This window comes from Camelus ferus, chromosome 29 (genome assembly GCF_009834535.1).
Source record: "Camelus ferus isolate YT-003-E chromosome 29, BCGSAC_Cfer_1.0, whole genome shotgun sequence".
Taxonomy (NCBI): domain Eukaryota; kingdom Metazoa; phylum Chordata; class Mammalia; order Artiodactyla; family Camelidae; genus Camelus; species Camelus ferus.
Window position 1 is genome coordinate 27,218,455 of NC_045724.1, and position 16,307 is coordinate 27,234,761.

The window sequence follows — 16,307 nt, forward strand, 5'->3', positions numbered from 1 at the left end:
AAAGATAGCTTGGAAGTCCCACAAACATCTGGAGAATACCTTTCCATCTAACACAGGAGTCAAAGAAAAAGTCTGGAGAGAAATTTAAAAATATTTTGAATTAAATAAAAATGAAGTAGAACTTTTCAAAATTTGTGGGAAGCAGTGAAAGCAATGTTTAGAGCGAAATTCATGTAAAATGTGCTTATATGGCTATGCATTCATATATTCATAAAGGAGATTAAAGTCAATGATCTAAGCTTCCGCTTAGGGAACTAGAAACAGGGGAGCAGTCAAAGCCCAAAGAACACAGGAAACAAAATCACAGAGGAAATCAGTGAGATGGAAAACACACACACACAACAGAAAAAAGTTATCAAAACTAAACACTTCTTCTTTGAAATGATCAATAAACATCAGTGAACCTCCAGCCAGACTAAGAAGTAGGGAAAATGCAAATGACCAATATCACAAATGAAAGAGGGGCATCCCTGCTGATTCCACGGACGTTAAGAAAAGGTTAAGAAGGGAACAATATGAACAATTCTAAGCCCACAATCCTGATAACCTAGATGACTTGAATCGGTTCTTTGAAAGACACAACTGCTAAAACTCACGCAAGGAGAGACAGATACTCTGGAAGTAGCCTATATTCTTTGGTAGTAAAGAAATGGAACCAATAATAATAACACTAGAAAAAAGCATCCAATCCAGAAAATGTCCTTGGGCATTCTACCACATATTTGGTGAAGAAGTCATTAATACCAGCCGTCCATGATCTCGTCTAGAACACAGAGGCAGAGGCAACCCTTCTTAAGGCATTTTTTGATGCCAGCATTATCCTAATACCAAAAACAATTTTAAAAACATTACAGAAAAAGAAAATTAAGACCAATATATCTCATGAGCATTTATGCAATGATTTTCAAAAAATTATCAGCACATCAAGCCCAACAACGTATAAAAGGGACTGTATATCACATCAGATTGGGTTTATTTCAGGCAAGCAAGGATGATTTAACATTTTTAATTCAACCAATATAATCCACGTATCAAAAGTCTAAAAAACAAAGCAAGTATGGTCATATCAACTAAGGCAGAAGAAGCATTTGAAAGAACTCAACATACAACCATGATTAAAACTCACTGCAAACTAGGAACATAGGGGAACCTCTTCAACTTGACAAAGAACTTCTACAAAACACCCACAGCTAACGTCATACTTCATGGTGAGAAACTGGACTCTTTCCCACTGAGACCAGAAACAAGAAAAAGGCATATTTTCTCACAATACCTGTTCAAATCATGCTGGAAGCCCAGGCTAGTGCAATATGACAACAACAAATAAATAAAAGTGACACAGACTTAGAGAAAGAAATAAAGCCATCTGGTAATGGATGTGTTGGACTTCATTAAAATAAAAACCTTTCGTTCCGCAAAATACACTTTTAAGAAAATTAAAAGGCAACCCACCCACAGAGACGGAGAAAATAACTTTAAAGCATATATTTGATGTTGTATCCAATACATACAGGGAGATACCTCCAATATACATAAAGAATGTGTCACGTTCAATAATAAGAAAACAAATAACAGAATTTAAAACTGGACAAGTTTGTGAACAGACAGCACCAAAGAAAATACAAAGAGAGCAAATATGCATCTGAAAAGATGCCCCACATCATTCATCCTTAAAAAATTGTAAATTAAAATAGAACGAGATACCACTACACACATGGTTCAGATCCACAAAACCGGTAACACCAACTGCTAGCTGGAGAAATGGGGAACCCCCTGTTACTACTGGAGGAAGTGCAACACTGTTGCTACACTGTTGACAGCATCTAAGAATGATGCAGGCCCTCTGACCAAGTCTGTGCACAAGTGGCTGAATAAAAGAGAAGTCACATGTGCAGACCACCTAGTGCCACACCTTCCTGGTTTCTCCCTGAATTCGCAGCTCTGTGAGGCACTGACTAGGAATAAGGAACTAGGGGGCGGCAGCATGCGATTTTACAACCATCTACACCTCTGAGCTTGAAGCAGCAAAACCCACAAAGGGACCAGCAAGACCTCCCAGGCAGGACCATTACCTTCCCGCTTTTGCGCTTCTGCAAAACGGCTTGCTTCTAGGAAAACGAAACTTACCCTCAAAATTCCATTGGTTCCCAAAGACTCACTCCTGACTGGTCCATTTCTAACACCTCATTTGCATCTACCCCTAAAATTCCATTGGTTCCCAAAAGCTCACTCCAGACTGGTCCATTTCTAACACCTCGCTTGCATATGGCGCAAACTTAATCGAGACCTAAACCCCTATAAAAGCCTGTGTAAACCTACAGACAGGGTCCAGAGCTTGGAGCGCTAACTCCTCTGGGCCTGCAGGCGTAATAAACCTGAGTTCTCCAGCCCTGCGAGTGGCCCTTGGTCTCTTGGCGGGAATCAGCTTCCTATAACAAGCTCGCTGTGCCTTCTTCTTTCCCTGTGAGTCCGTTCTTACACATTTGATCAACATCTCAGTCCCACTGAGGGGTAAATCCATCTGCTTAGGAAATTCACAGTGAAGACAAAAGCATTAATAACTGCTGGAACGTGAAAGGCTGGAACTAAGTAAGAACACTAGCACCTACATTTCAGGATAAGGTTAAACCTCTCAAAACAAACAAACAAACAAACCATTTATCATGCAGAGCCACATGCAGTTTGCAGTGCAATTCTAAACCTCTTTTCCTTGGAAAGGAACACCATTGAGAAGTGGCACGATTTGCAGGGTCTGACCTCCCGCCAGGCCGCTCCATTTAATCAGAGCCCATCACGTCTGTGTGGGTCTGCTGCCTGCTCTGAAGGGCGGGTCCAGACACAACTCTGCCGAGCAGTGTGCGGTTTTGCAAGAAGATGCCCTTGCTTCTGCTCCCTGGACGATGAGCTTAAGATCACTTTGTTCTTCTGAAAAACTCCTAAAGTTAAAACATCTCTGCTTACAAAGCTGTGTTTGAAATTTGCATATGAATCTGCAGAGCGAAGTGCTCGCGCTGTGCTGGGCGCCCTTTGTCTGAAGCCTGCTCCGAACACTGCTTTTCTCTGTCCTGTTTGATGTCGACCTGCGATGTTCACCATGGAGTGTCTATGGGGGGCCCCCTCGGGATTTTTGAGAAAGCAGATGAGTGATGCCCGGGGACAGGCCGTGAGGGCCGCGCGGAGAGCCCTCACCAGCAGCGCACTTTTCAGACACTTGCGCTTGACTCTTTGAGGTTTGAAACACGTAAATATATCAGAAGAGTTTTCTCCAAGTCGCTGGCGGCAGAGGAGCAGCGCATCCACAACCAGATGAGCCAGAGCCCGGAGGAGCACACGGCTTACAGTGCTTTCATGTAGTTTGACCCTTGAGAGCAAACCTTTAAACAGTTTTCCTCTCTCTCCCATGTGAGCTGAGACAGGAATTCAGTGAAGGTTCTATGCATGTTATTTCATCAGCTGTGAAAAATGTTTCGTGAAAGCCAGACCCTGTCCTGTTCCTTCCTGTCTCACTTTCCACGTCCTCCCTCGGCCCCGAGAGACGGTCCTCACCCTCCCAGCTACACACCCCCATCCCCCGACAGTGCACTCACTGGGCTGGTTGTTAAAATACACATTCCTGGGTCACCTAAACTGAGTGAATTAGGCCCCGGCTTCAGATATACACATTTACCAACATCCAGGAAACACCGTGTCAACACTGATGGCCTGTCTAGTGCTACACCCGTGAGCCTCGGGATGGAGAGCCTCTGAGTGTTGTCTCTGCTTCTGTCTCCTGTCACAGACAGACGCACACAGACACACAGACACACACAGACACACAGAGACACAGACACACATGGACACACACAGACACACAGACTGTATGTTGCCCCATGGCCTCTGCTACTGTATGAGGTTTTAGAAACATGCATTTTATTCCTTATAAGCTTTTAAACATTTGCCAAGATTTAGAGATATATATCACTTCGAGATATCCTTAGTGGATACAGATTGGTAGAAGTTAACAGAAAAGCTGGAAAACATAGCAAATGGCCCTCCTTAAGAATTTCTTTGAGTTATATTCTGTTCTGGGTGATACTCACTGATCTGTTGCTAATACAAAAAAAAAAAAAAAACATCAAATAAAAGATTATTTGAAAATCTGATAGCCCACTGGACCAGGTCGTATCTTCCTAATGAATAAAATAAATAGTTTTTAAGCAATGCCCTCAATTCCCGTTTGCCCGTGCGGAAAGTCGTGGTATTAGTACAAAACAAAGCAAACTCACCACTTCTTCATGTCTGCATTTTCTCACATTAATCCCATTTATCTGCAGTGGAAAGACAGGCATAGTTTCACGTGGAGTACTGTGAACTGACTGCATGGGTGGGCTGTACGTGAAAACTAATGGTAAAATGTCTACCTGCAGAATGGCATCCCCGATAAACAGCAGTCCTGAGAGTTCCGCTGTGAATGGAGAAGGACAACAGATTATGCATAGTGTGTGTTCCTCATGCAAAGGGAAGAGTTTTTAATTAAATGAAGTCAAAACTGATAAAGGGAAAAAGTGAAACGTCTTATACAGGGAGCATCTTAAAAGATCCACAAGCTAGGGACGTGCAAAAACAATCATGATTCATTTCAAATAGTGAAACATATGCTGAGATATTTCCATGTAATGTTATTGTTTCAGATCTTAAAAAGAATGGCCTCTCCTCTGGATGGATGCCTAAATGCTCCTGTGTACTTGTAATTTTAAGGCGTCTATGCAAATGTTCAGATCTAGACATTCAGTCCATCAGCGATGGAATCAGCTCCAAGCTTCCTTCCAAGCACCAGGCTGTCCGAGGGATTTCAGCCACTGGAACAGTTGCTTTACATCTTTTGTGTTCTTCCTGGATGGAATCCCGTAAGGGCTGAGGTACACTGCATATGAGAACTGAAATGCCTACGTGTGCACCTATGTGTCAGGCATTGCCTGCATTTGATGTCTTGTAACCCTTAGGTTTGTTTGCGTTTGTTTAATGAAACCGCTGAGAAGGCATGTGGCCCCAGTTCCCACACAGTCACGCGCGCTGACCGCTTCATCCCCGCCCTCCTGTGGCAGACGGCCTCCCCTGGGCTGATACCAGATGCAGACTCGACGAGCAGACCCGGCCGCGGGGAACCAGGAGCTGGCCAGTCACACAGGACTTGCTGGCCCTTAACTACCATCTTTACTCTTCCGTGACAGTGACGTACAAAGGAACGGCTATGGTACAGTTTTCTTAACACTTTTACCTCTTTGCTCCTTGGAGATTTTTGAAATGACGACAGGAATATTATGTTCTGCTCCCCCCTGAAAAGAGAAAATCATATATTGTGCATTTAAGTTCAAAAAATAAAAATAGGAATTTGAGTTAGAAAACTCTATAGGCTATGAATAGTGTGTTAATGAACACCAAATCAAATTTAAATAAACCTGTGGAATTTCTCTACCAAGTAGACCGTGCTCCCAAGAAACATCTGTTTATAATTTCACTGTCTATTAATCCACTAATTAATAACAGTTGACTTTGAAAATTTTTAATTTTCCAAATAACGATTGGTGATGACTTAAATAGGCATTTTCTTCAACGTGCGCCAGGGCTTCCCATTGTAAAAATTCTTATTTAGGGCTCCAAACAGTAGATGATTATGTAGTTCCATTATCTGGCCAAGTTGTACTGTGCTGGTGACCAAGCTAGGACCGCTTTGGATGCTAAGTGACTAGAAAGACCTTTACCTGCACAAACTGATACAACAAAATCAGAGAGTACACATGCCTGATGGGGAGGTTTCTTAACTAGCATTATATTTCTCTTTGTGTGAAAGCACATGCTAAACATTTAACAGAATAAAATAAACTGGCAAGAATATCGCAGTCGTGCTTTATCTAACTGACCAAATAAGATAGGGGAAAAAAAGAAAAATAAAGGGGACGGCATAGCTCAGCGGGAGAGTGCGTGCTGAGCAGGCACGAGGTCCTGGGTTCAATCCTTCAAGCCCCAGCACCTCCACTGAAAAAATAATACATAAATAAACCTTATTACCTTACCCCCCAAAACAATAAGCTAAACTTCTATAGAAGGAAATAAAATAAACCCCTGAATTACCTGTATGAAGTCATGGTTTTATATTACAGAGGTGAGAAGGTTGAAAGAAATAGTGAAAAAATTGAATCAGTGCATTAGGAGTAAGACTGCACGCAGAACGTGAGCCCAGCACACTCAGGCGGCTCCAGAGGGGAGCCTCCTAAGCCTTTCCTCTTCAAGGATCAAAGTGATTTTAGAACTTTCTTTCCCCCATGAATGTCCACTTTCAGCGACGAACTGTCAACGTACTTAAATGTAAGATGGGCCATAGTTGTTGAGAAAAGCGTGGTTTTCAAGTTTTTCTTGGTGAGTCATCCTTTCTGCTTCCGGGATATTAAGAAGAGATGTGATAAATAAAACAGCAGAAATTGTCCGACCAGGGTAAGATCCAGACTGGCTCCTGGCTCCCCCGTCCTCACCGTTTCCCACCACCCCGACATCCGCCCAGCCAGCCTCTAACTGTGCAGGGCGTCTTTGGCACGTCGTTGGCCCTGATTCTGCTTTTGCCTTTTGGTCGGTGAGTTGCTGGCAAACCCTGACTCTGTCCAGGATAATCCCTCATCTGATCAGAGGACAGGGGTTTGTGATGGAGATTTAGGGAAATGAGTGCCTGCTTAGCACAGTAAATGCCAATCAAAAGTCAAGCCTCTTTATTTTACCTCTTAGGATTCCAAGTTCCCAACCCCCCATGTAGCTTTCTCCCAATATACTTACCAGCTTCTAGCCTACTGCTGTCTTTACTCATTTCCTACATTTATTGTTTGTTTTCTTTCTCCTTCCTCTGTCCTGAACTGGATGGTAAGTTCCACAAAGGCATTGGATTTTTTTGGCAATTTGTTTCATACATTGGTGTAATGTCAGTGCATAGAATCATGATTCTTTTTTTAATCTTTGGAATTTTTGTTGAATGAATGAGTGACTAAATAAATGAAGTCTAAAGCTTTTCCAGACCTAAAATTGTTCATCCTTTAAAATACCTTGCAGAATGATTTTACATGGAAACTAAGAAGATGACCAATGAAATCAAATGCCCATCATAACAGACAGTTTATAGGTAGAGATAGTTGGAAATTGAGGAAAATAGCTTAAGAATACATCTCCATTTCTTAGTAGAAAAAGCTGGTTACCTAAAGTAAACCATGCCCTGGTGAAGTTTTACGTGCTGTTAAAGAGAAAGGAACTCATCCAGACACCGTGGCTCAGGCGTCTGGGGGCAGAGAGTGCCGTGTTCATGTCCCTCTGGCTGGGGGGCTGTCACCAGAGTGTTTCCTTCCAGCTGTTTTGCTTTTCACAGTTTTTCCTCCTTGCACTAGTGAATTTAAACACTTTCTCAGTGCTCAGATTTTTCAAGCAAGTTGCCATGCCAGACAGTGGGGAGCCTCCCCCAGGGTCAGCCTGGGGAAAAGGCCGCTGAGACAGCGATTTCCTGAGGGTCACCGCGGTTATTCCACCCCTCCCTCAGCACTGCAGACCTACAGCTGCCTTTTCATAATGAGACACAGAGAAGCCCTATTTTGTCAATGTTTTCTTTTGTATGTAAAATGGGAAATGAACATCACAGCGCCTTCATTTATTGAATAAAATGAGAGGACAGATCAGTTCAATTAAAGTTAATTTGATTTTATTCTGAACCTAAGTGGGGAAATTCTAGGTTTTCCAGACAGGAATCAAATAACGTGACGCCCTCTGTTTAGAACAGGTGGTGGGCTCCCCTGTCACGTGGACCGAAAGCCAAGGTCCTCAGCAGCCCACGGGCCCAGCCCCCCCACTTCCTCCTGCGCCCCATCACTCCGGGCACTGACGGATGTCCGCGTGCGCCGCCCTCTGCCTGGAACACTTTTACCCTTTACTCTCAACCTGGTGTAAACTCTCCTCATGTTCAGGGTTTCAGCCGCAGGGCCCCGTCGTCTCGTTCCCCTACTTGCAGGGGCTCATGCTGCAGCCGGGGTCACAGCCGCGGTCACGTTTCTCCCCTGGACACAGTGCTCAGCGCCCACTGTCCCTCCAGACTCTGAAGGGCCTGAGGCCAGGGCGCATTTCTCTGCCATCTTCTCCTGACCTACCGTGGGTCTGGCCCGGAGGCACGGCCAGGGTTCAGAGAACTAACCAGTCACCGAGCTGTGCTGTCCCAGCGTGAATCACGGTGAGAGAAAGCGAGGCAACGTCTGGAAAGTGCCCCCCAGAGAGGGTTAAACATAGGTGATTCCGTGTTGACAGAGGAGGAAAGTGGCGGGTAAGTGCATCTTTAGTAGCCAGCAACATACAGAAAGAAAAGCCCTTTCAAATTTAACCATAAATGGAAAAGAACACATAAGTGTCATTGATGTGGTTAATTTTTTAAACTAAATCAGACGCTAAAACTTTGTCTGTCCTCGGTACTCGGCATTGTAACATGATATTTTACTGACTTCTTAAATAAGAATAAAAAAAAAAACATTGCGCAGAAGAACAAGATGAGAAGGAAACAGCTAACACTCAGCTTGCTCGCAGACCTTTTTTTTTTGCTACGAGGTGTGGTTCCCTCTAGTTCCTTCGCCTGACAGGTTGGTATCTCCCACCTTCACTGGTTAAAAGGTACAAACACTACAAGACCACGTTTGATATATTAGATGAAACCAGATGAAGACAATTCATGAGTTATCTTCAATTCCAGGAAAGGCAAATTTCCCAAATACTCTTCCAATATCTCTCAGTCTAAGGTGGCCAGCGTTTTGAGAACTGACCTAATTTACGTCTCAGTCAAACTTTGAGGAGTTTGCTGTAGCCATTCTTAGCTCATTATCAATCAACACAGTTTAAAGGTACAGACACACAGGCTTTTCAGCACAGCCCCTGGAAGGACAGACAGGAAACACGGGCTACCTTGATGCTTAGTCCGAATCCTCCCACAGTCTGTCTTCTGATGGTCACGGCTCTCTCCTGAAAGACAGAGTTCAGAAGCGGTCAGCGCTTCCTGGTACCGTACTCCCCCACCGCTTTCCTCCTCTCGGTCTTAGTGTTTTGCTCTTTAAAAAAGAACATTTTGTGACAGCACAGAGGCTCCAAACCAAGGGGCAAACAGAGGATGCTGTAATTGTTAAATCGAAGGCTAACAACGTGTCTGTCCAGCTGAAAGGGACGGCAGCGTTACTAAGCTGCGGAACTCTCAAACTTGCGTCCTTTCCGGGAGGTTTTGGACGTAGTTTGAAATCTCGACTTTAAAGTCTCTCCTCCTCACTCTCACATTAATATTCCTGTTGTCTGAGAAATGACAAGCTTTGGGTTACAGAAAAACAATTCACCGCCAGTGCTACGTATTGTCTTTGTCCACCAGGTCTGCTCTCCCTCCCTGCCCGGTCACAGGGCCTGTGGTCAGAGAGCTGGGCTGGGAGGTGCCACCTGTCAGCGCATAAATCACCCACGTGGACGCCTGGGACTGAAACGCTGAATAAACTGGGCTCACAGCGATTGCTTGTTTCAAAGAGTGGGTTTTACAATTAACTGGTAATGACAGTACATTCTCAGTTTTCAAAAGCAGCTCTCTTTTGCCTTCCATACTGTAAATAACAATTCAATCATGCACATATGAAACTTAAAAAAAATCACAAAAAGCCACATTTGGACAAATCCCTTAGTTTTTGACAAAAAGTCAATATTACTGTTTTGGGGCAATCATGTCTTCATAATGCTTGTCCTCCTGTCGTGCTGAAGGGTTGGGAGCTTTCATCTACAACCTTCTCTACTTGTAACATGCTCGTCTTTTGAACCGCCCCCACCCACCCACCATGGGGCAGACTCCGCGCTCCTCCCAGGACCTGGCACAGACACTTGTTTTCTGGCCCCTGTGTCTCCACAGACGCCGTTTATTGGCTACGTTATCCATTCCCTGCTTAATAGTCACCTGATGCATTTCACCTGTGGTAGTAAAAATATACATTTTAAACCAATTTATCATTTTAAGGGTGATAATAAAACCATAGTTAACAACATTTATACTTCTTTATATAGATTTCTTCCTGAAGAAAGAAAAGTGACACTACACATTTAGATGTCTGTTGAATATTTATCTAATCATTTTCCAATAGTGACATCACAGAGCAGCTCAAATACTGGAAGACTCAGAGGAAGAGATCAATGAAAAGGTCACCTTTATTCTGAAACAGACAGGCAAACCACTTTCACAGCACTGCCCATCAATTACAGTTCTTGGATGGCGGAGCTATTTTCGTAATTCCTTTTCTGTGAGGAATAAATACTCGATTCCTTAAAATAGTATCAGAACCAGTGGTGCCTTTAGCTCAGACAACCCCCATCAACTAACTGTCTCAAAACAAAGACTTCAATCTGTCAAAGCAAATGCATCTTAAATAGCAAACAGCATCACCTAAATTTTCTAGGATATCCTGCACAGCAACCGTCAGCCACGCAGGCCGTTTGGTGAGTAGATCCCAGTGAGCATCAGCGTGCGAGCTGAGCCCCGGCTTCCCTGGAGGACAGCGGCGCCCAGGGCTCCTACTAGGGGTCTGTGCCGTGCCTTCACTCATTCTCTACAAGACCGCCTTCCGATCTTTGGTTTAGAACATGTTCCAAATCAAATATAAAATTGCTGATGCAGAGAGGCGTTTGGAGAGACCAAAGAGTCAGCAGAACCTGACTCTTTTATTTTAATGTTGTTTAAACACGGGGGCGCCCACACATGCTCTGGCAAAGCCAGCCAGCACCTCTTGATCTCCCACTTCATTAGCTTACTTGTCAGAAAGGAAGGAGCGCTGGGCAAGACAAATTACTTCGTGTTTTAAAGCCAGAATTTTAAGTTGGCCCCTGCAGGTAGCAGGAGGCATGGAAAGGCATGTGATTGTTCTCTGATGGCACCTGTGGTGCCTGCCAGGGGTCTGTGTGCTTGTGAGAGCTGTGCCCTCTGGCCCACCCCACCTCTCACACCAGGTTCTCCCCCCACCCCAAAAATCAAAGGGGAAAAAGCGATGTTAATGAATTGTTTCATCAATCAGAGAGTGGGTGGAAGCTGATGGGGAGCCGCCTTTAGTCAACACAGCTTGAGTTTCACAAAGTCGCTGCCTAGCAACAGCACGCTGTCCCACGGGAAACCGAGGTAGCATCAGTTACCTTATTTCTTAAAACACAGAATCGAGATAGGTGCTCCCATAGACTCATCTGCATAAAAAGCCTTTCTTTAATCTTCTTTTTCTTCACAAAATGAAAGGATGGAGCCCAAGAGGAGTTCTGGACTGTATAAAACCGTGCCACGCACCTAAGTACCAGCATTCATGTTACGAGAAAGATTTAAGTGCTTCACTTGCTTTATATAAGAACACAATTATTACCACCCCTGTCCTCTGGATATTACATCTGACATACTCTCTACCTCCAACGCATGGACTATATGGAACCAATTCATACATGTAACCCAGCAAAACACATTGGTCTCACAAATCCCAGGAACAGACACTTTTGATATACGTAGTGAAAAGAGGAGGAAGCTGTGAGATCAAGGCAGAGATGAGAGAGACGAGCAAACAGAGCTGTACTGATTCTGTGTGATGGGAAGAAAGCAGATATGCAGGAAAAGTGACAAGAAAAGTCATGAGCTCTTCCTGACAATTCAGGAAGGGTAACGAAACTTCAGAAAGGAACACCAATAGATGGTAGCTTCTAATTACCAAAAATCTGCTGCGTACACGTACGCGTCTCCTAACACTCTCGGCTGATTATTAAAATACACCGGGGCCTTGACTGTTTTTCCCACTACAGCTTTCTGAGTCCTGGGCCTCTTTTTTCCCAGTTGTAGCCAAAGAATTTAGCACTGGGCCTGCATCAAAGTTAGGGACTCACGCACGCACTAAGTGCATAAGGGCTATCGTCCAAACGTTCTCATTTCAAACACGTAATCACCACAACAGCCCACTGGCACAGGCGATGTTTTCCTGACTTAGAATAAGAAACTAAAATGCATGTGAGTTAAATACCTTGACCAAGAGCCACATCATGACTGAAATGCAAGTTTCCCTAATTCCCACTGTTTTTTCTATCACATAGACCTGAGCTGAGACAGAGAATTAAGATGAAGAAACAACGATTGTGAAAAATCGGTGCGTGATGTAACAGAAGGGGAAGGAATTGTAAGAAACAGTGCTCTCCTGGGAGACTGTGAATGGGGCAGTGTGCCCCCTCCCACCACGGCTGCTCAACACTGTGCTCGAAGTCGCAGCCAAGGCACCACAGCAATAATGTGAAATAAAAGGCACACCGATTGGAGAGGAAGAAAGAAAACTGTCTTTGTTCTCTGTCTACGTAGAAAATCCCCACAAAACCTCATGGAACTAGTCAGCAATTACAGCAAGGTCGTGGGAGACACGGTGAATACGCAGAATGCAGCCGCCTTCCTGTACCTCAGCTGTGAGAACTGGAATTGGAAATTAAAACCACAGTGCCATTTATGATGCCACTAAAAAGGGGGTACTTTGGTATAAACCTGACAAAATAAGTAAAGGTTTCTAGGTGGAGAACTATAGAATTCTGAGGAAAGAAGTCAAGGATGATCAAAATGTGCGTGCGTGCAGGGCTGGGACAGGATGCGTCACCAGAAATGGGCGTGTTGCAGCGGACTCTACGGCAATTAAAAAAAGACTTCCTGCTCACGGCTGAGAAGCCTCAGCACTTTTAGGATATTGATTCTTACATCCTTGGTCTATAGAATCAATGCAAACCTAACAAAAATCCCAGCGAGCTGTCTGAGGGCGTCCACAAGCTGGCTCTCGGGTTTATACAAAGAGCACAGGACCCATCGCAGACACAGCGCTGAGCGGGGACACAGCTAGAGGACTTGCTAAAGGAGCTACAGGAATCGAGACAGCACGGCTGTTTTGAACACTAAACGCAGAGATCGATGGAAGACAACAGCAAACCCAAAACAGAACCTAAACAAACGGAACTGATTTTGACAGAGGAACAAGGCGATTCAACAAGCAAAGAAGAAAGCAGAAGGAAAGAAAGAAAGGAACTGAAACATGAATGTTACCCTTTCACAAAAATTAGCACGAAATGAATCACAGACCTAACCATAATCCCAATATTGTATAAAATTTCTAGGAGAAAACCTACATGACTGGGTTTGGTGATGAGCTTTCGGAAAGGACATTGAAAACGTAGTCCATAAAAGAACAAGATTTGATGTCAGAAAATATTAAAATTAAAAACTTCTGCTTTGCAGAAGATCCTGTTAAGAGAATGAAAAGTCACAGGTGGAAAGAAAATGTTTGCAAAAGGCTGATCTGATGAAGACTTGTTTCCAAAATACGCAGAGAACTCAAAGCCCAGCAGGAAAATAATCTAATTAAAGATGCCAAAATATTTGAGCAAACATCTCATCAAAGAACATACAGACAGCGAGAAAGCACATGAAAAGAAACTCAACGTGCTATGGTACCAGGGGGGTGCAGGATGAAAATGAGCGAACATCACACACCTGTTAGATGGCCGAACCCTAAAACGCTGACCCCCAAATGCTGGGGATGTAGCTCACTCCTCGCTGGTGGAGATTCAGGAGAGAGTTTGGAGTCTCCAATGAAGCTAACACAGTCGGAACCTGTGGTGCCCCTGGGCATTTATTCGATAAATTTTAAAACTTGTGTTTACATAAAACCTGCATGCAAATGTTTATAGCAGCTTTATTCATAACTGCTGAAAACTGAAGAGGTGACCGAGATGCTCTTCATTCACAGAATGCACAATAAATAAAATAAATACATAAATAATAAATAAGAAGACGTGAGCTACCCAGCTTCAGAAAGACATGGGGGGAAACCTCAAGTTTAAAGTATTAAGCAAAAGGACGTGCCCTCTGACCCCATCCATAAGACCTTCTGAAAAGGCAGAGCTAAGGAGACAGCGACATGAGGAGTGGTGGCCAGGAGTTCGGGGAGAGGGAGGAGGGCGAATAGATGGTGCACAGGGGTTTACACATGGAGAAACCACTCTTTATGATATTACAGTAACGGATACACGACATTATGCGTTTGTCAAAACCCACAGAACGTCAGTGAAAAGCAGTCCACCTTAATATATGTAAGTGCAAAAGCCAGGGCGTCCAGAGAAGGCATGGGTGCTGTGAGGAATAACCTAACCGCCTTACAGGTGGATGTCAGCACCTCACTGAAAGGGGTAGGGGCAACGGGGGGCCGGAGTAACTGGAAAGGACGGCGGGGCTGAGACACAGAAGGCGGAAGACTGAAGAGCAGAGGAGCTGCACCGGGCACCGTGTCCTCCCACAAGGGGCGCGACACCTCTGGCCCTGTTCTGTGCGCGCTGAGATTCAACAATGAACTGCGTAGCTGGTGGGTGAGAGGAACCGGTGGGAGCGGGAGTCACACACGCCAGGGAGAGGCTGGCACAGTCCGTGGGTCACGGAGGACCGTCTGGAGGCGTCAGCATAAACCCATGTTTAGCTTAATATAGAGGTGGTTACACACAAAAATATTTAGATATGTGAATATACAAAGGTTATTTTACTGTCTTTTTAGAAACGGCTCTACAGTGCTATAATTCATATATCTTAGAACCAGCCATTTAAAGTGTAAAATTTAGTGGTTTTTAGTATATTTAGAGTCATGCATCCGTCCCCACAATCACTTTTACAATATTTGTATTTTCCAAAATATGATTCCACACCCTTCACTCTCTGCCCCTCACCCCGTTCTAACCGTGGGCACCCACACATCTGCTTTCTGTGTCTACAGACTTGCCCCTTGTGGACATTTCCCAGAAACGAAATTATACAGCGTGTGGTTCTTTGCGCCTGGCTTCTCACTGTGATGCTCTGCAGGTCCATCCGTGTTGTAACACGTGCCAGTACTTCAGTTTTAAAATTGTCAGGCGGCACTCCACGGACCGGGCATGCCAGCTCTGACTCCCCCGTTCCTCCACCCGCGCCGACCTGGGGTCTCTGTAGGGTTTGGCTGCTGTGAATGATGTTCGCAGCTGCGATCATGTGTGTGAAGGCTCTTGTGTGGACACGAGCGTTCACTGGACTTGAGCATAAACCAAGGGGTGAAGCCGCCAGTCTCTTTCAGGGCAGCTGTGCGTTTTCCATTCCCACCGGCAGAGTCTGAGGATTCCAGCCTCTCCACACCTTCAGGACCACTTGCTCTTCTCTGTCTTTTTGACTGTAAACATCCTAGTGGACAGAAAGTGCATCTCGCTGCGACTTCACGTGCGTCTCCCTGACGGCTAACGGTGCTGAGCACTTCCTCACTTCCTTGCTGGCCGAGTATACGTCCTCCTTGGAAAAAACATCTATTCAAGGCCTCTCCTCACTTTCTGTTGCCCATTTTATCAATGAGTTGTAAGTTTCCGCTTATAAAGTCCTTATTAGTCACTTTTTAGAATACGTCTCTTGGCAACACATTTTCTTACTTTTCTCTCTCCTGGTGATGTCTTAACTTCCCCTTGGTTCTCGAAGCATACTTTCGGCATCTACAGAAATCCAGGTTGAGCGTTTCTTCTTTTCAGCAGTTGGATAACACAATGCCACTTCCTCCTGATTGCTATTGTTTCTGGGGAAAAAAATCTATCATTTGAATTATTTTTCCTCTGTTGGGAAAGTATTATTTTTCTCCTGCTGCTTTTAAGCTTTTCCTTTGTCTTTAGTTCTCAGGGTTTGACTGTGATGTGTCCTGACGTGGGTGTCTTGGGTTTATCCTTTTGAGGTTAGTTCCACTTCTTTAATGTGTAGGTTTATGTCTTTTGCAAAATTTTGGGAGTTTTCAGCCGTTATTTCTTCAAGCGCTGTTTGAGCCCTGACCTCCTTCTCTGTTCCGGGGACTCTGATGAAATAAGTGTTAGCTGTTTTGTTTTAGTCTCACGGGTACCTTAATTTTTTTCCAGACCAACTTGTCTCTTTAGTTTAGAGTCGGTACTTTTTTATTGTTCTGTCTTCAGTTAAGTGGATCCTTCCTCTGTCCGCTCTGTTCAGCTGTTGAATCCGTCCCTCAAGTTTTTATTTCGGGCGAATCTTCAGTTCTGCGAGCTCCATGAGCTTTTGCTGAGACCATCTCTTTTCTCGCTTGTTTCAGTCCTGCTTGTAACAAACAGGAAGCAATTTGAGGAGAGCGACTTTCAAGTTCTTGTTCGGTAATTCTAACACCTGTGACATTTCAAGGTCGGCATCTGTTAACTGTCTTTTCTTGTTGGAGGTGAGAACTTCCTTGTAACTGCGCCAGGCC

The 16,307-nt window shown here is 44.3% G+C and overlaps 1 protein-coding gene across 1 annotated transcript in view; it reads right to left on the reverse strand.

The window, feature by feature from the left end:
* The window catches only part of SNTG1 (syntrophin gamma 1), a 357,968-nt gene that overhangs the window by 85,918 nt on the left and 255,743 nt on the right, over positions 1-16,307 (reverse strand). The window contains exons 6-9 of the mRNA XM_032469883.1: positions 8,953-9,009; positions 5,258-5,315; positions 4,401-4,444; positions 4,266-4,307 (exon numbers count right to left, since the gene is read on the reverse strand). Coding sequence (XP_032325774.1) covers positions 4,266-4,307; positions 4,401-4,444; positions 5,258-5,315; positions 8,953-9,009 — 201 coding nt within the window. The remainder of the gene's footprint in view (positions 1-4,265; positions 4,308-4,400; positions 4,445-5,257; positions 5,316-8,952; positions 9,010-16,307) is intronic.